The sequence below is a fragment of the Sapajus apella genome, unplaced genomic scaffold, assembly GCF_009761245.1.
Source record: "Sapajus apella isolate SASKATOON/1434 unplaced genomic scaffold, GSC_monkey_1.0 scaffold9, whole genome shotgun sequence".
NCBI classification, from domain to species: domain Eukaryota; kingdom Metazoa; phylum Chordata; class Mammalia; order Primates; family Cebidae; genus Sapajus; species Sapajus apella.
Window position 1 is genome coordinate 24,165,247 of NW_022436949.1, and position 19,825 is coordinate 24,185,071.

Here is a 19,825-nt window from a genome sequence, read left to right on the forward strand (position 1 = left end):
GATATCTTTCTGTAAATTCTTAGTCTCGATATTTTTATTGCAGAAATTCAGGAGTGAAAATCATTACTCCTGTACATGGCTAGAATGAAACTTTGTTGTTTAGCTTAAAAATCAAGAGCACTTATAGCTCCAAATCACCATTCTTACCACATTTATGTTTCTGTTTAAGTTGTCCTGGTGGCAAAATTATGAAATACGTACAAATGCAAATTTTACATTATTATTGTCAAGGAAAATTACTGAAACCAACAAATAAAAACACTGGGCTTAAAAGATGCTGAATTTTCAGAAGAAAAAAATTTTCTTTGGAATCTAGTACAAGAAACAAAATCATGAAATCATCTCATTAAATTTATTCAAATATGATGCTTTCTATTTGTCTCAACCAATGTCTAACTTTTAATAACTCTATATTCAAGAATAATTCCAAGTAGATGCAAATATTCATTCTTCATTGTTAAAACTTCGCTTTCTTTCTCTCTTACCAGGAGCATGTCCACGTTTAGATCATCGGGAGTAACAAAGTTGTATGTATTCTTTCTAATTGTAGTATATTTCTTTGTATGTGTTCAAGAAAAACCAGGGTATACCACCCGTAGGCCAATTTTACTGGAACACAGCCATGCCCCTATTGTCCTGGCAGAGTTGAGTAGTAGAAGACAGATGCCAAAATGGTCTGCAAAGGTTCCATTGTGACTCCCTGGACTTTTGCAGAAAAAAGGTTTGCCAATCATTACTCTAACCAAACACCAAAGGTTAGGTCATCCTTTCTTTCTTCTTCTTTATTAAAATCTAGACTCCTTATATTTTCCCCCACAGGAATTTTCTTCCCCCTACTCCCACAATAATTAGCCCTTCCTTCACACCTCACTTCCTTCCCCACCTACCCTTCACATTTACACCTCCTCCTTCAGAGAAAATTGAATTGGGAAATCATAGGGTGAGCTAAAAATCGGTTTAAATGAAATACATTTTCTCTGGAGTGTACTACTGGTGGTTATAAGCAGCCCAAATCAGACAGATTTATAAACTTATTTTGTTTTTGAATTCCTATTTATGTATAAAGTAATTTATACACTGGATCATACCTCTCAGAGCTTGAAATGGGCCTGGGTCACTTCCATTTTTTGAGCATCTGCATATATGAATAAATGCTAGATGGAGACTTAAGATTGTATGATTTAAAATGTTTTCCTAAGCAATAATGCTTCTAATGCAAAAAACATAAGTAGTTAGTCATAATATAATCAAAGAAATGTGAATCTGTAGCACATCAGAATGGATTGGTCAGAATTTCCGACAGTTAATGTCATTTTATGAATCACTTCTTTTTCCTATTCCTTTAGGTTTAGCTAGTTATATGAAAACCTGACAACTTCTAAACTAAGGAAGTCAACTTAGGAAGAAGATCTTTGGCTGTTTTTCCATCCCCAAGTGAAACATTTTGTGATGAACAGAGAGCAGGCAGGAATATGAGTAGATGTTAAGACTTTTCAAAGGTGGGGTGAAATGGAAATGTTTAAGAGTGTGATTAATTGTTGTTCTTGTCATTAAACAGGCAACCTGGTGGTTCGTTGAATGCAAACACTTCCAACACCATAGCATCCACTTCTGCTACTACTCCTGTAAAGAAAAAAAGGTACAATGAGTTCATTGTGTCTACCTCTTGCTGATCCACTATGAAAGACTGTTCTTTAATTTCTGAACCAAGTCATCCACCAAACTCCCAGGCAGCATTAGAAAGCTTCCTCCTCTTTTTCCCAGGGATCCAGCTTCTACATTCTGCTGTTCCCAAACTTCAGCTCTTTCCCCCAACAATCTCTTTCTCAAATATAAAGTCTTATTTTCAGTTCCGTTAGGAGCTTGAATTTCTACGAAATGTTTTAGATGATAGAGCTTACATGTTAAACGACAGACTACTTGAGGTATCATGTTTCACGGAGCCCTGCTGCTGGGAATGCCTTAACCTTAAATAATGATGGATGTAGGGCCACATGTTTCCATGCTTCTGAAACCAGCCTGTATCTGGAGCCGATGCCTCTGCTCTGTGGATTGGGCTGACCTTGCTTCCAAACACAGAGTCAAAGACCCTGTCTGGAGACATCCATCTGTATTTGTGTGATTCTTGCCTCTTCCTCTGACCTCCCCTGCATGGTCTACCACATTCTGCTGGTGCTGAGTCCTATGCCATTAGCAGGCACAGAGAAGTAGTTGGACCAGTGGTGACCAAATAATCTTCATGACACAGAACATGATGGTGGAAGAGATATTTGCCATGTTGAAAAAACCCCAGGGCTATGAATTGTGATGCAAATGGAAAACAAGCATTTATAAATGTCATTGCTTTTAAATTTTCTCAATTTCCCTGTCTGCACCTGGGTCCATGCTCCATATAGGGTAGGTGCTCAATGTTTGTTGATGGACTGGCTGACTTTGCCATGGTGCTGCCAGAGAAAAATGACTGATTCTATTTTTTCCTTCAATAAGGTTTTGTTGTAGCTGCAACGTCTCAGAAAATGTGGCTCATCTTTCCCTGGAACCTACATTTCACAACCCTTGACTCTTTGCTGGTGAAAACAGATTCCTAAGTTTGAAAGAGAAATTTTAGGTCACTTAGTTCAATCTCCTACCTAGTGTAAGAATATTTCCTCTGACATTTGAGGCATAATTCAGGGCCACTGAAGCCAGCAATAAGACTCACTATTTTGGGACACATCTTCGACTTGCCTGTCTGGATAGCATCTATTCTTTACATTGAATTGGAATCTGCCTTGATTGACTCCTACCTTGTCTTAGTTCAGTTCTGTGGTGACTCAGAGAATAGACCCACTTAAAGAATTTAAAGCCCGATTTCCTGTATGCCTTTCCTTCTGTAGTGTGTATCATTCTCATCTGAATATCTTCAGTCTTCATCCATATCTTGGTCTTTCTGCTTAGCTATTACTACCAATTAAATTTATGTCCTAGTGATATCAGGACATCTTCCCAATTGAGGTTAGAACTGAAGTTTTCTATCACAGTTTTTAAAAAATTATATTTTGAGTAGAGTATGAGATTGTTATTTCTGTTATAAAATAGTTCAGACATACAGAAAAATAGGAAGAGTAACATGATAAACATATGAATTTGCTCTCTAGATTTAACAATTGTCATTATTTTCCAGGCTTGCTTTAGATTTCTTTTTAAAAGAAGTGTCCACATTACTCAGTGCCAAAGGAAATGAGAAAAGAAGTTTACTTGGAGGAACAGATAGCCTAGAATATAGGACAGTTACGTCCTACTTCATTTATGAAATAGTGTTCATTTTACTTCCAAGGCTTGGTATAATCTCACTGCCTTTTTAACTGTCAAATTATTTTCAGACACGTGGGTGTGATCGGCCTTTCAAGCACCATGTTTATTATCATGTCATTTCTTTACAGGCAGTCCTGGTTTCCACCGTCCCCTCCAGGTTACAATGCCTCTTCAAGCACAGAAGCCAGGAGACGGTAAGGGAAAGGTGTCAGGTGTAATTACTGTGCTATTGGATAGAAGAACATGTCAGACATTGACAACATATAATTGTGGATGCTTTGGGATAAATGGGAGACAATCTTGGGAACTCTCAGCCCTGTGCAAGAGAGTGTCCAGTGGGAGTAAGGTCAGGGCTACTAGTACCCTGGCAGGACATCTGACAAACTGCTGGGAGTAAGTAGGTGGCTGTATTAGATTGCTAGGGTTGCTTACAGCAGAAGAAATGAATGCCACAAGCTGGGTGCTGCGAACTGCCATGAAGTGCCACTAGATGGCTTAATCAACAGGAATTTATTGCCTCATAGCTTCAGAGGCCAGAAGTCCAAAGTCAGGGGTTCAGCAGGGGTGGTTCCTTCTGAGGGCTGTGAGGGGGCCCCTAACTTCTGGTGGTTTCCTGGTAATCACGGACATTGCCCAGCGGGTACAAGCATTGCCCTGATCGCTGTCTTCATCTTCACATGACCTTCTCCCTGTGTGCTTGCCTGAGTCCAAATTTCCCTCTCTTATAAAGCAGCTAATCATATGTCTATCCTACTCCAGTATGACCTAATCCTAACTTAACTAATGATATCTGCAATCACCCTATTTCTAAGTAAGATCACATTCTGAGAGATTGTGGATTAGGACTTCAACATATGAATTTTTGGGGCAGAGGAGACATAGCTTAACCCTTAACAGTGACAGCAGCTAAGAATAGTGTCAGGCATCAGACAGGGGTTGCAGTGTGGGCTCCTGGTGCCCAGCTGCCTCCAGGCTGTGCAGAACCCAGAGAAGTGGATGAGGATATGCGTGGCAAGTTGTTCCTAACATTAAGTGACAAATGAGTGTTTTCTACTTTTATCTTTTTTTGAGAGTAATAGTTAAAACTAAATGATAGATCAGGTGGAGGACACCTTATTCTACAATTTTCATGTTATGAATGCCAGCAACAATTCAATTTAATAAATAATAAACACTGCCATGTGCCAGATATTATTCTAGGATCTTGGGATATATCAGTGAACAAAACATGGAGCCTGCACTCTGGTCTTTAAAGAAACATGCTCTCTAATCTATATCATCACTAACTCAGAAACAAAAACAGGCCTCCTATTTAGTTTACTTTTCAGGTAACCAAAGATGTTTTTATGTCTTAACTTCCGGAACATTTTCATGTTTCAGTGGGATCTGTTTTTCTAATTCTGACTATTGGAAAAGAGAATATTATTAAACTATGTGCTTATTTAATATTAGATTTGTTTATTTTCTAAAATTGTCATCTACCATGCAGACTTCTAACATCTGTTTCATTTCCAAGTAAGGGATATACTTAGAAATACATTTTTTTTTACGATAATTTCTGTGAGCTCTGTCAGGATGTAAAGAAACTCTAGTTGGTCAATAGACACAAAGAGCTTGAGTTGCTTTTATTTATACCTGCCATTACATTATCTATCTATCTATCTATCTATCTATCATCTATCTATCTATTATCTATATATCTATCTATCATCTATATCTGTCTATCTGTCTACCTATCTATGACTAAATCAAATTACTGAACATGTTGAGGAGCCACAACTTGTAATCACATTCACCTACTGTTACAGTGTTTTATTTTAGAGCCTGCTCATCTACAGATGACTTCCAATTACATGGACTGCCATGTATGAATTACATTTGGAGTTAAAAATAGTCTTTCCCCTCAGGCTGCTATTAGATAATTCCGTATGGGTGATACCTTTGATATAAGGAGCTATGTAAGTGGGGAAATGTTAAGTAGGAGTTCTCCTAGTTATTATCTTTTTCTGAGTGTTGTTAAGATCCATCCAATTTTGTCTTGATGAAGAACAACTGGTACTTTTCTTAGATGTATTTACTACTTATTTTTAAAATAACTTCATATTTTTGTCCTCAACTCATCATTCCAATTATTAATTATTCCAATATCATTATAAAAAGCAACTGGTTATATAACGGTGTAAAAACATGGAAGGATTATTCATGAATTAACATCTCATGCTATCAATGCCTGTTGAGCTTGTCGATCTGTTTGCACAGAGCTGATGGGGCTTGGCTCTATGCCCTCCCTCACAATTTATGCATTGCTGGATATGATTTACATGGAAGATGAAATGAGTTACAATGCTCCTATTTCTGATTCTTGGCTCAGATCCATAGCTCTGGAACTAAGGGAAAGAGGAGATTACTAGGCTAGGTTGATCAATTTCTATATCCATTGCTTTTTTGGGGTCACAGATTATTAGTATAATGGCTAAATGAGAAGACTTCTCTTTGAGGATCGGAAATAATGTCATGCCAAGCCTTCAGGGAAAGGAGAGAATGAATAGTAACAACATAGCAATGCCTTTGATTTCTGAAGTGCTTTTTGGAAGAGCTCAAAGTGCAGCTTCTGTTTGTCACCTTTAATGCCAGTGCATTCCCAGGGCTGAAAAACAGCCTTTTTTTTAGTAAATGCTGAAAAATAGAAGCAATCATTAAATGATGAAAGGTAGTAGAGGCTTCAAAAAGATATCTTTCTTCCCAAAAGAGCTCAAAGAAAATGAAAATAGGTCAACAACAGATAAAAATTGGGGACTATGATTGATAACACTAGCTAATGGCTCAAGGTTAAACATTTCCCTTTATCTTTCACTAATACAATGGTATTCATCTCTCCCCCTTGTCTCTTCCCTCCCATCTTCTCCAAAAGAATTTTGCCTTAGTACTGACATCCTCATGTTTTCTGTTCTTAATTTTGCAAACTTTTTCTTTTTCACCACCTTTCCTTTCCCTGAAGTGTCATTTTCTCCCATGTGTCTCATTCTGTGCAGCACACTTGAAAAGACCACCAAACTTCCCTGTCATCCAGGATGAGTCCTTTCCCTGGAATCTCCTCCCTTGACCTCTCCTGTTGAGAGGTCGATTTGTTCCTTTCTTAATTTATATACTATGGAAGAAATCAAGTTCAGATGAAAAACTTGCATTTCGTTGTGTTTTGATTAAAATCTATTACAAGCACAATGTAAACCATACTCAAAGGACCTTACACTTTTTTTTTAATCACCAGAAGAGCTCATAATATCGTACCTTTATTTAAATGTGTATGTATATCTATGCCTATGACTATGTTGGTCTAGTTTTATAATTAATATATCTATTCCTACATCTACATCTTTATCTATATTTACATGTAATTATATGTTTATAATTAACACAAGGCTGGTGAGGTTAACTAGAGCTGAAATGAGAAAATAGAGTTTTAAAAAATAGTTGTATTTTATAGCTGAAGAAAAAATGAAATTTCCTGACAAGTGTCATTTTATGTATGATATACATTAGTCAGGCAATGAGAGAGTTCAGACCTGGATGATCAAACAAAATTTTGGAGTTAAGACTTGAATATCTTTGAAAGTCTCTTGTTTTATTTTTGTAAATATTCAAGAAAGAAGCTGTAATTCATGACAGCAAGACATGGCATGTAAAGCTTTTAACTTAAATAAAACCCTTGGCCCTTCTAGCTGGTTTCTAAGCTTGCTTCTTGGTCACTGTGATTTCAGTCACTGGGATATAAATGTTATCTGACTTCTTTCTTCTCTTGCTAAAAATGGAAATAACCAACACAGTGTTTTGAATTATCAAGATATGCCAAGTAGATTATCCTTTGAAGTTGTCTTATCAGAACGTGTTTTCTTTTCATTTTAATCAAGACCGAATCAAAATTTAACTTTATAAGTGTTGTTCCTCGTTATATTCCTCTGTCTCTCCTCCTACCTCTCTGATCAAAGTCCTGCTCACTGGTTTCCCCATTTTCCAGGTTCAAACTTCTTTCTTCTTAAAAATATAGCTCCAAAAAACTTGATAGCCTAATCTTACAAACCCACTCAGCTGACACCCTTCCTCTCTTTCCATCTCAGCTGACATTTTTGGAAGAGTTGATGATGGCTTTTCATCTCCATTTTCTGGTTCCTATCACCATTAGTTCATGGAAACAGCTCTCCCTAAGTAACTGATGACCTTGCTTATATCAGTCTGTATGACCATGTGACCATTCAAAGGGCATCACTGACTCTTTATGCCCTTATGAAATCTTTCTTATTGTGAGAACCAGCAAACTCCCCCAACACATTCTTCTGGATTTTCTTTCTTTTTGAATTTCTCAGCCATTCTTCTTTAGTGCCCTCAGCTACCTCATTTTCTACCAAGCCATTAAAGGCTGATGTTCCTAAAGGCTCCAAGTCCCTATTCTCTTCTTCTCCCATTCTGTGCTCTGCCTTTCAACAGCAGGAGTCAGATCCAGGGTTTCCATAGTCATTCGTGTGCTCTCCACCTCTTCATTTGTATCCACTCCAGACCTCTTCTCTGAGTCGCCTTTGGATAGCCCACTGCCCACTTGTCTCAAAGACACTACAAACTCAACGTGTTCAAAATGAAATCCATACTCCTTCATCCTAATCTGGTCCCCTATCTCAGTTAAGAATATTCTCCTGTAATGGTAGTTTAATGGGACTAGCATTGAATCTATAAATTACTTTGGGCAGTATGGCCATTTTCACAGTATTGAGTCTTCGTATTCATAAGCATGGAGTTTTTTCCATTTGTTTGTCACCTCTCTGGTTTCTTTGGGCAGTGGTTTGTGGTTCTCCTTGAAGAGGTCCTTTACTTCTCTTGTTAGCTGTATTCCTAGGTATTTTATTCTCTTTGTAGCAATTGTGAATGGGAGTTCATTCATGATGTGGCTCTCTGCTTGCCTGTTGTTGGTGTATAGGAATGCTAGCAATTTTTGCACATTGATTTTGTATCCTGAGACTTTGTTGAAGTTGCTTATCAGCTTAAGAAGCTTTTGGGCTGAGACAATGGGGTTTTCTAGTTATAGGATCATGTCATCTGCAAACAAAAATAATTTGACTTCCTCTCTTCCTATTTGAATATGCTGTATTTCTTTCTCTTACTTCATTGCCCTGGCCAGAACTTCCAATACTCTCTTGAATAGAACTGGTGAGACAGGGCATGGCCATGTGTATTAGTCTGTTTTCACACTGCTATGAAGAAATACCTGATATTGGGTAATTCATAAAGGAAAGAGATTTAATTGACTCACAGTTCTGCATTGCTGGGGAGGACTCAGGAAACTTATAATCAGGGAGGAAGACAAAGGAGAAGCGGGCACCTTCTTCACAGGGTGGCAGCATGGAGTTAGTGAAGCAGGGGAAGATGCCAGACACTTAGAAAACCATCAAATCTCCTGAGCCTCACTCACTATCACTAGAACAGCATGGTGGAAACTGCCCCCATGATCCAATTACCTCCACCTGGTCCCGCCCTTGACACATGGGGCTTATTGGGACTACAATTCTAGGTGAGATTTGGGTGGGGACACCCATATGATCAAACCATATCACCACGTTTTGATCTGATTTCCCTTCAATATTTTACCTCTGACTTAGCTCTGTCCTGTTCTGTCAGCTCCACTCTAAACCAGCTATAATTTCCTTGATGTGTCCAAACGCCACTTGCATAAGGTCTTGATAAAGATATGGGATGGTGGGAGTGGTAGCAATATATTGCAGAAGCCCACCCCAAACTACATAAAATGAAATGCTGGAAATCCCTGTTCATAAATTCTTTGGCCATCCCTGTTATTGGGCATTTCCTGTTGGCTAGTATTTCTCTGCAGCCCTTAACCTGTTGCTGTTTTGCTCAACAGCCCCTGACTCCTTTCTTCGGCCTTCCCTCTCCAGCCCCCCAGTCCCTCTTAACTATTTGATGGTTTTATAAGTGCCAAGGAGTTTAGTTCTTTTTTTTTTTCCTGTGATAGCTTATCCTTAGAGAATCTTATTCTCGTAGCAAAACACGATGACATATTCATCTTTTGAGAGGCATTCTATGCGACATTTTAAAATGAAATTTTTCTTGTGTTATCATAAGTTGAACATCCAGCCACACCCACACTTAACACATCAGAGCTATCATGGACCTCTTTGTCTTCCTTCCTGTGTTTATTCAGTCAGCATTTCAGCAAGTTCCAGGGATTAGGGTGCTGATGGAGGAAAAAGATACGACCATGAGGTGGCAGAGGCATGCCACAAGCTTAATTTGGATGGTGCTTTCACAGGTTTTGCAGCTGAGGGAGTCACTCACCACATGAGAACCTCCAAAGGCAGCTGCAAAGAGACCGCTGCCCAGAAAGGGAGGAGGGTGAAGGGACTCCTGGGGGAAGACAGATCAGAGAAAGGGCTTTCATGTCTAAGTGATGTTGCTCAGCATCATGACAGGAGTCCCAGAGCAGAGAACTCTGAAAAGTGGCAGCCAGCTCTGGGTCCTTTATAGCCCCTAAAGTTGGACAATATGAATGTACAAATAACCATATCATAAGATCCACTGTAGGGGCATGAGAAGAACATTAGTCTTCTCTAGGAGATCTGATGTTGTAGGAAGAGCTTCTAGCAGGGAATTCAGAGATCAGGTCCCCAAACATGTGTGGGATTTGGGGGAAAGAGAGAAATTATACAATGCTAGGTTTTCAAGCCTAGGGTGATTTTAAGCATAGCAGTGCCACTAATCAATGTGGGAAGAAATAAGAGCTGAATGGGGAGTACACAGTTGGTCGTAAGCAGCTGACGCTGTGTTTTGTTTTGAGCAGGTAGGGTCTGGGACGCTGGAAGGATGTATCTGTAGCAGTGATTTCCAAGCAAAGATAAACAGCCAGACAGGAGGAGGGAGTGTGTCCAGGTAAAAGGCAGGTTCCAAAGATCCAGATTTGGAAATGAACCCAGGGATTTAAAATGTAGTATCTTTGGAGTGAAGATACCTGTTGAGAAAAGATTAAATGAGAAGAAAATGAAAGTTGAACCTTGATGTGTGTCTATACATCAGGTGTGATGGGGGTCGTCCTTCAAAAAATCTGGCATGAATTTTATTTCCTTCCCAAAGCTTTCACACCCCAGGGTGTTACTTTTGTCAACTGGGCTCGGAAGGCTTGCGATCTTCGATGCTCATTTAGCAATTAATTGCGCATTACCTTGACACATCACTTACTAGTGCAGTGTACTCACCAACTAGATGGCATCATCTTATAACTCTTTGAATCATGAAGTAAATTTATCCATAGTAGTTTGTCAATAAGTGCATATTGATTGATTGATTGATTGATTGATTTTAATGTTTCTTAGTGTCTACTAGACAATGAATTTCCCTCAACCTGTTATTTTATTTGTCTTTTTGTAGTTGTGCTGTATTCTGTGGGCTAAGTAACACCTCTGTCTCTCCCTTTCTCCCTCTGTTTCTCCCTCTCTCTGTCTCTTTCTCTTTCCAAAACAATTATTGAGCTCTGGCTATGTGCTAAAAAAAACACTTTGCTTGATGCCAGAAGTATAAAAAAGAATACAGAGAGAAAACTCAGATTCTACCAGGGAGTCATTTTGAGCCAAGAAGGCTGGCCCTCACCAAGGGAGGGTCCTCAGGAATATGATAGGCACAAAGGTCAAGGCAGCCACAAAATATGTAGAGTACACAGAAGGAGGCAGTAGACTTTGTATCTCGGGTAGAGTAGGCTCAAAGGAGGCAACGCCAGAGGTAAGCCTTAAAGAATGAGCAAGAGTAAGCCAGGTGCAGAGGGGAGGTGTAGATGGAGGTGTTCCAGGCAGAAAGGAGAGGAGGAGCAAAGTTCCAATGCCAGAGAGTATGGTGTGTGTGGGCGTGTATATGTGAGTGTATTTTTAAGTGTAGAACCATGGGCTTCCCATCCATGAGACATTCTCCGCATTTATCCTTTATCAATTATAGTTCGCAGTAGGAGAAAATCAGTAATTGCAAATCTGATGTCATGTGGGAAAATGTCTTTTAATGTAAGACAGTATGGGCAGATATCCATTCATAATTTGTGGTAAGCCTAAGTACCTTTTGAGAATATCATGTTTCTGTTTTAAGAGTGAACGCTGTGCCATTATGTAATTTGAGCTCTGACCATATGCTGTAGATTTGGAGTATGTATAAAAGAAAGTGCAAGTGTCATCAATGCAGAAAATCACTAGAAGTCAGAGCCATGTTTCCGCCTTCCCACTTCTTTTGTTTTGTGATCTGCCCGAAAGCCTAATACAAAGCAATGTGCCAGCAATCACTTGTGTATGTTTTTATTTTTGAAGTTCTTAAATACTTTCTTATCTTTGAGACTTTTAAAAGAGTGGAAACATTTGCCAGATGTGAGCCAAAAGGGGAGAATAATAGGTGCCATCTGGAGAAATATTCAGGTGCATCATAAGGAACTAGAGAAATAACAGCTCTGGAAAGTTGAATTTCTTTCTGATATCAGAACCTACCATTCAATTTTTGTATTCTGTTTATGGCAAATTCAACTGATTCTGACTGTGTATTTAGGTGACTTGGCGATTCAGTGGTTAAATGGCATGTAAAGCTCATTTAAGGATCTCATGGAAGCCAAACTAAAGTACTTGCTTAAGAGACAGTATGAATATTTATGAATGTTGTTCATTATTCTCATTTAGGAACGATAATGAAGCCACCATTAGAAATGAATGTGCTTTTTCTGGAATCATTTTTAAAGGTAGAAAAGAAAATAAATAATATTTGACAAAATTAAAATAGTGGAAACACATCTAGGAAAATTACCATATAAATATCTTCTACATACATTCATAATTTCTCATCCTTATTTGTTTTGACCTCTTCTCCTTCAGTGGTTATTTCATTTTCTGTTAGCTGATTGGTAGACTTGGAGGAGGAAAAAAATATCCTGATTGAGAAGTGAGTTGCCATGGCAACCTTGCACTACAGTTATATTTTTCTGTCTGTAACTATAAATGGTAAAATGTAACCTTTCTAATTATGCTGCAACATTTTTAACTCTATTGGTACCAAATCCCCTACAAAATCTGATGTCATGCTAAATAAAAGCGATACATCTCATTTTTATCTCAACAAAAAAAATCTTTATATTAAGTGGAATCTCTTTTGTAAAAATTAAGATTCTATAACACACAATAAAATATCAAAATGTAGTGATCGAAAAATCTTACCTGAATGCCTAGATTGCTCTTTCTAAACATTCAGAATAATTAAAATATTAGCCTGAGTTTATTATTTTTAAAATGTGTTATTTGAACAGAACAAGGAGAAACTTAATTCAGAATGTGTAAATGAAGGTCTTCACCTTTAACAATGAATTATTTTTTCTTCAGTCCAATGGGAACCACCTAGACAGTCCCTGATTTTCTAGCACTAGTTTTAAGGAACTCAAACATTCAAACAGCAAATACAAAGCGGCCCTGCTTTGCCCAACCCAGATTCCCACCTCCCCTCCCTCTCTTGGAGCTCCTGTTGCCTCCACCCCTGCCAGGGGAACTCCTGGAAATATGAGAAAGCAGGGAAGCTCCAGGTTCACAAGTAGGATAGAGAAAGAAGCTATGAGAATAGGATACCTAGGGTCAAGCACTCTGTCAAAACTTCACCTTGCTCCAATCATAAAAACCAAATTATTTGATTTTTTTAAAAATTATTTCACCATTTAGTAGTATTGCTGAAAGTTCTTTCAACTGGAGATTGTACATTTCACATCAGTTAGAAGCATGTCAGATTAAAGCGGCTATCGCTGGTCATTCAAATCTTAGTGTCAATTACATAAATCAGGTTTCTATCCTGCTAAAGCTGGGCAGAATTAGAGCATGCTGAGGGAATGGAGTTTTGCGTTGTGTGGAGGGGAGTGGAAGATGGCTTTGAAAGAAGGAGGCTGGGAGGCTTGAGTATGGTGAAGTATAGGTGATTGGGACATGCTGTGGCATAGGATTTGGGGGGAGGACAATGGAAGTGGTAGACGGGGTGAAAGGACCAACATTTTACTTGACGACCCCTCTTTGTCCTCTCATCCCTCTGTCTCCTCTCTTAGCTATATGCAGAACATCCCATAAATGGAATCACACATGATATACAGCCTTTTCATATTTTTGCTTGTGTTCGTTTGTCATCTGCGTGTCTTCCTTGGTGAAGTGTTTGTTAATTTTTTTTTTTTTTTTTTTGTGAGGTGGAGTTTCATTCTGTTGCCCAGGCTGGAGTGCAGTGGTGTAATCTTGGCTGACTGCAACCTCCACCTCCTGGGTTCAAGTGATTCTTGTGCCCCTAAGTAGCTGGGACCACAGGTGTGCGCCACCATGCCCAGCTAATTTTTTGTGTTTTTAGTAGAGACGGAGTTTCACCATGTTGGCCGGGCTGGTCTGGAACTCCTGACCTCAGGTGATCTGTCCGCCTTGGGCTCCCAAAGTGCTGGGATTACAGGCATGAACGACCCCGCCTGGCCCAAATATCTTAAATCTTTTGCCAATTTTATTTCTGCTGGTTTGTTTACTTTTTGTTGAGTTTTGAGAGTTTCTAGAGTTTCTAAAAACACATTGTGCTTGGGAGCCCTTTGTCAGATATGAGAATAGCAAATATTTTTTCCAGCGTGTGCCTTTTCAGTTCTCTTAACAATGCATTTTTCAGAGAAAAAGTGTTTTTTTTTTTTTAATTTAATGAAATCCAATTTATCAAGTTTTGTTAAATAAATTGAGCTTTTGGTATTATACTTAAGAACTCTTTGCCTAGCTAATGATTACTAAAGTTTCTTCTGTTTTCTTCTAAAAGTTTTGCAGTTTTGTGTTTGACATATAGATCTGTGATCCATTTTGAGTAGATCCTTTTTGATGCTAGCATTTTTTTTAGCGCCATTTGATAATAGCTGGAATATTTTTATGTCTTTGAGAAAATGTCTAAGGACAAAAAGCTGCTATGACTTAAGCAATCCTTAAATTTGTGTATCTTTGTATCTACTGACCAATATAAGTTGACTCATGTTCTTATAGAGGCAACTTAAATTTATATTTTGTTAAACACAACAGCATCTACATATATTTGAAAAGCGCAGTACATGAATGTCAAGGTACTTGTGGAGTTGGGGATTCCTTGCACCGTCCCCCTCGGTCATGTAGTGGTTTACCATCCACAGATCTGGGCCAGTCTCTTCCTTTTACAGTCAAATAAGCAGAGTCTCAGAGTGAATCGGAGTGTTTTCCAGAGTCGAAGAGAAAGTTGGTGGAAAAGCTAGTTTAAAATCTAGAATCTAGATCCCTAGAATTCTAGTCCAGTGCATGGTCCATTACTTGGTTATGGTTTACTGAAGTGGCCACTGGCCACTAGAAAGCGAGGCATCATGGCAATAACCATTTGTTTGAACATGTGCCTTGCATTCTCCAAATTCTGTGAAGGCATGGATTACACTATTCTAGTCTTTAACTGCCTAATTACATCTCATATACTGTTATGTGTCCTAATATTATAACTGTGGCACTTGAGGAATTTTTGAGCAAATGGGTCCTTCCTTGGGCAAAGCAATATTTCAGATCAAACAGTTTTTAATAGATTTGCCTTGAAAATACCTGGATGAGTATTGGTTGCCTACAGTATGATATACAGGAAAAAGCAAGGGATTTAACATCAGAAAGACCAGTTTGAAACCCTGGCTGCCCCACTTACTAGCAGTGTGACCCAAGGCAAAATTTTTCAACTTTTTGAGCCTCAGTAAATAATAATAATAATAACAACATTGATAATACACATTCCACAAGTTAGAATGTATAGATTGAATAACATCTGGTATGTGACAGCCTGGCAAAGCTGGCATGTTACTGAGACTCAATAAACATAAGAGTTTCATCTTCTTTGCCATTGTTGGTATAAAAATTCTATTTGTTAGATACAAAAGCTAAGCACAATAGACAGTGAAAACAAAATTCGCAGTTAAATGTTAGAGACAATCACTCCTTGTTCTACCTAGACTTTTGCTGCGGCAATAGACATGTTCATACAGCCAGACTCGAACAGAAGTCACAGAGCCAAGCATGTTATAGAAAAAAGCCATGAGGAGAGATGTGATCTTTGCAGCAACACATGGAAATGAAGAGATATTGACAGCTTTCTTTACAGTGTTATTTCTTTCAGCGTTGGCCTTTGAGCTACAACTGCAGTGTTCACATGTTTCTTGTGAAATCTGCCTTTTTTATTTCTGAAAGCTCATCATGATAGCCACTTGTGTGGTGGCATAGATCCTGCAGGAGCCTTGAGGGGTCTGGGGAAGGGTGAAAGGGAGAGCCAGGGTCAACTTACCGGAGCTTGAACATTGCATCTCAAAGCAGAATTCAATGAGAATCATTCCCATGAATGTCTCTTGTTTCCTTCTCTTGAAAACATTCTGGCTGCAGCTTCCTGCCTCACTCTTGTATTTGAATCCCCCTGCTTGGCATCACATCATGCTCCTGGCATGACATGAATGACTCTTCTCATTGCCCGCCCCACCCCAGGGCTTGAGTTCTGTCATCTGTGGCTGTCATTGCAGAGATGCAAATGAAAGCTCCTTTGAGGTAAATGGAAGTCAACATGGCATCGCCTGGCTCCTGGCCCAGCAGGGGTGTAAATGCATCACCCTCGGAAATAAACATGCTTCTCTGCTTTTCTTGGCCTTCATAACTGCACATTCGTCTTTCTCTTTCCTGTGTATTCTCCAGACCATCTCAGAACTACTTCTACTCATCTCTACTCTCTGATCCACCCCATCCATATTTACCTACCTCTTTGGGGCCCTAGACATTCAAAATTGAAGAAATTCAGTATGTCATTAATGTGATTCTAGCATAAGTAAAGCTTGGCACCATCCCATTTCTACTTTTTGTAATCCTCCTTTTCACCTTGTTACTTCTTTCTCACCTGTCCTCAGACATCTAGGGCTCTGCACAGCTTCATTATTATTCAGGACTGACCACCTCCTTCTCCCTTCCCTCTGCCTCTGGAAGGAACACATGTAAACAATGAATCCACGGAGATACACTAAAGACTCTATCATGTGATACATACACCCAACACAAGGATAGTTTCTCAGAAAAGAAGACAGTGGCAATACAAACAAAATCCTGGAGAATATGCCACTAAGCCAGGATGGGGAGACTATTTTGATGTAAATTGCTCTTCCAGAAATATCACATGGCACAATGACTCAGTCAAGTACCTGGCACCTACTACGTGTCCTGTAATGGGATTGACATTGGATTTCTCCTATAAGGAAGCTAAGCTTGCACAGATTTTGAAAATTGCAAATCCCTCTTTGGTACCCATTTCCTCCCTGCCAAACAGAAATTCAGTCAATCACTTCCTCCTTAATTCTTATGTCATACACAATCCTAGTACTTGGGATATAGCTGTCCTTTTAGGAACTTTCAGTCCAGTGTGGGAACAGAATATCATGTGTAGTCCAGAATAGTGTGATATGTGCTATGAATAGGGTGGTTACGGGGCAGTGTAGGGATGTACCTAGCACGGCTTTGGGTATCACTGAAGATAGTTACTCCTAAGCCAAAGTCTGAAGGGCAAGGAGAGAACTTCCAGGTGAAGAGATGAAGGAGGTGCTCCATGGCAGGGAGAGAATATGGTGGGGTGTTTTAGGAAGGGCAAGAGTTTGTCACATCTGCAGCCCTGGGGTCGTGTGGGGTGAAAACAGCAACCACTACAGCAAATGACACTATTTCCTGTGGGGAAGCCAGGCAGTCCACACCCTCTTCTGGCTTCAATGTCACCTTAAGCATAAGAGCCAAGAGACCCACCATGCTTGGTGCTCCACTGCCCATCACCCAGGGCCTTACTACCACTCTGCTGAGAGGTCTTCAGGACTCATTCCATCATGTCCTCCATCCCTATGTCCATAGACTGTCATTGAAACCCTAGTCAGGTCATTTCTTATTGCCTGGACCATCCCCACAGAGCTCTGTACCTCCCTGAACCTGACTCAAGCTAATATCACACTGAACTCTCAAATTATTCCACTCCACCTTGATGAGTATGTCATTTGTCATTGCCAAAATCCTCCACTCCTCAGCATCCCCTCTGAATGATCTCCCACCTTTTTATTAGGCTCTATCAGAGGACCCTGCTTCCACAGCCTCTGTCTCAGCAAGGGCTGTTTTCCCCCCAAACTGACATATTCACAGGGTCTGGAGGAAGATAGGGGTCTCGTTTGCTTCTCATCACCACTTCCTGTTAATTTTAACTCTCTTCTCCCTGAAACTCCCCATCTCATTTGAAGCCATGCCCTCGTGAGCTTCTCTTCTTCGTTGGAGTCATCTGAAGGTCTCTGAGACACTCACACTCATTCTTTGAAGACTTCAGGACCAGACTCACTGTCTTTTACAAACCCTCCTCCTGACATAATGGTTGGTGATTTCAAAATCCATGCAGAGGATCCTTCCTCTCCCTGGCCTCTCACTTTCATGACCTTCTCCCTGATGATCTTGTCCTTCCCGCTACTGCAGCCATTGATAGATCTTGCCCTGTAATTAACCATATACCCTACTATATCACAAAACTTCTATTTCAAAGCTTCCCCTCTTTGGATCCTGCTTTCTGTCTATCCAGCTCACTCCCGTCAGTCCTTTGATTCCAGGAATTCTGCAGCCCTACCACTATCACCAACCCATTAATTCTACCAGTTTTTTCACAGTCCCCACCACTCATATTCTCATTTCCCTCCATGCCCATCCAAACTCCACAGCCCCCATGGTAACCCCTTCCTTGCAGACCCCTTCCACTCCCTTGCCGTCATTCTCTTTGTTTCACTCACTTAGGTGAATTGTAAATGTGGCTAATGGTAAATCCAACTCAGTCTATTTTGTTCCTTCTCCCCAAACAGCTAAATATGGCAGGAGAAAACAATGCCAGATAACCTGACTTTAATCCCATGAATACTAACCTAAACTGAGCCATTGGTATGGCCCAAGGATCTTCAAGAGGCAGCAGAGCATGTGGAGAGTTTATGCGCCTGATTCCCAGTTCAGATTCCCAGCTCTGCCCCTTATGGGCTGTACCATCATGAGATATTTACTTTTATGTTATTTGCTTCGGTGTTTTAATCTGTAAAGTGGGAAGAATAGTAATACTTATCTGGGATTGCAGTGAGGATTACATTAGTTAATATATGTAAAGTGCTCAGAAAAGTTCCTGGCACATAATGATCTCATACACTGGCACATCATCATCATCATCATCCTCTTATTACATTTCCTGGTCCCCTTACTCTTCTGCTTTCCTAGAAAACCATTTCACACATTTTCTCTCCCTCAGCCCTAACTCCTGTTCAACCTCCTCGCTTTGACTCAATTATCTTGATTATTATTTTACTGAGAAAATATAAGTAAACAAAAGAGAACTTTCTCCACTCTGAGTCAATGAACATACCCCAGCTATACCCATCTTGTTCTTTCCCTCTTGCTGCTGTGAATGAGCCCTCTGTACTTCCATCTAAGATTGACCACCCACCATGCCTTAGGTCCCATCAATTCTCAAAGACATCTGTCTAGTGATTTCCCCCTCACTCTCCTGCATCAACGATTCACTGGGTCATTCCCATCATCATATCTACATGCTGTAGTAACCTTCCTCAATCCATCAACCTCGAAGTAGCTACCCGTTTCCCTCTTCCTTCTTCACTGCCAAACTGCCTCAATGCCTCTACTTCCTTGCTTTCCATTTTTTCCTAAATCCACTCCTATAATTTTTTCCCCACCATTGTCCCACCAAAACTGCTCTTATCAGGGTAACCAAAGACCACTCTGTTGCCTAAACTATGGTAATTTCCCAGTCCTTGTTTTTATTTGATTAACGGTAGCATTTGAAATGGCCAATTACTCCTTCCTTGAAACTTTTCTCACTTGGCTTCTGAGATATCATGCCCTCCTAATACTCTTGTTTTCTCCTTGGCCACTCCTCCTGATTCTTTTGCTGTTTTCACCTCATATTCTTGACCTCTAAATATTGCAGGGTCTGAGGGTCCAACCCCTGGCCCTCTTTTGTCTCTACTTACATTGACTCCCTTAGTGATCTCTACCAGTTTCAAGCATTAAATACCATCTCTAAGCTAATGATGCCTGTATTTATATGCTTTTTCTCCAGATAGCCTTATGGCTTACTCTATTACTTCCTACAGGTCTTGGTTCAAATTTCACCTGACAGAGAGGCCTTCCCAGGCCATTCTAAATGAAATAGTGTTCCCACCCCATCAGTCTATATCTCCTTATTCTGTTTTATTTTTATTATTATTATTTGTACAGCCGTTTTCTTCTTCTGGCATATATTTATTTGTATATTGGAAGCCTTTGAGAACAAGGACAGTATCCAGCTCACAGAGAGCCTTGCATATAGAAAGCTACCTATAAATGTTTGTTGAATAAAAGCACAATCTCATTCAGTCCTGACAATACCCCAACAGTCCTGTTAGAAGGATTATTACAGATGAAGAAACAGAATC

At 39.7% G+C, this 19,825-nt stretch overlaps 1 protein-coding gene and 1 long non-coding RNA gene across 3 annotated transcripts in view; one reads left to right on the forward strand and one right to left on the reverse strand.

The window, feature by feature from the left end:
- Window positions 1–19,825, forward strand: part of SCEL (sciellin) — a 107,396-nt gene that overhangs the window by 31,815 nt on the left and 55,756 nt on the right. For both annotated transcript variants that reach the window (XM_032277431.1, XM_032277432.1), the window contains exons 7-9: window positions 489–527; window positions 1,559–1,639; window positions 3,423–3,488. In XM_032277431.1, the coding sequence (XP_032133322.1) occupies window positions 489–527; window positions 1,559–1,639; window positions 3,423–3,488 (186 nt within the window). The remainder of the gene's footprint in view (window positions 1–488; window positions 528–1,558; window positions 1,640–3,422; window positions 3,489–19,825) is intronic.
- Window positions 319–16,694, reverse strand: LOC116551311. Its single transcript, XR_004268839.1, has 2 exons — window positions 15,643–16,694; window positions 319–1,623 (listed from the first exon to the last, which is right to left on the reverse strand). It is a non-coding gene; the product is annotated as an uncharacterized LOC116551311 (long non-coding RNA).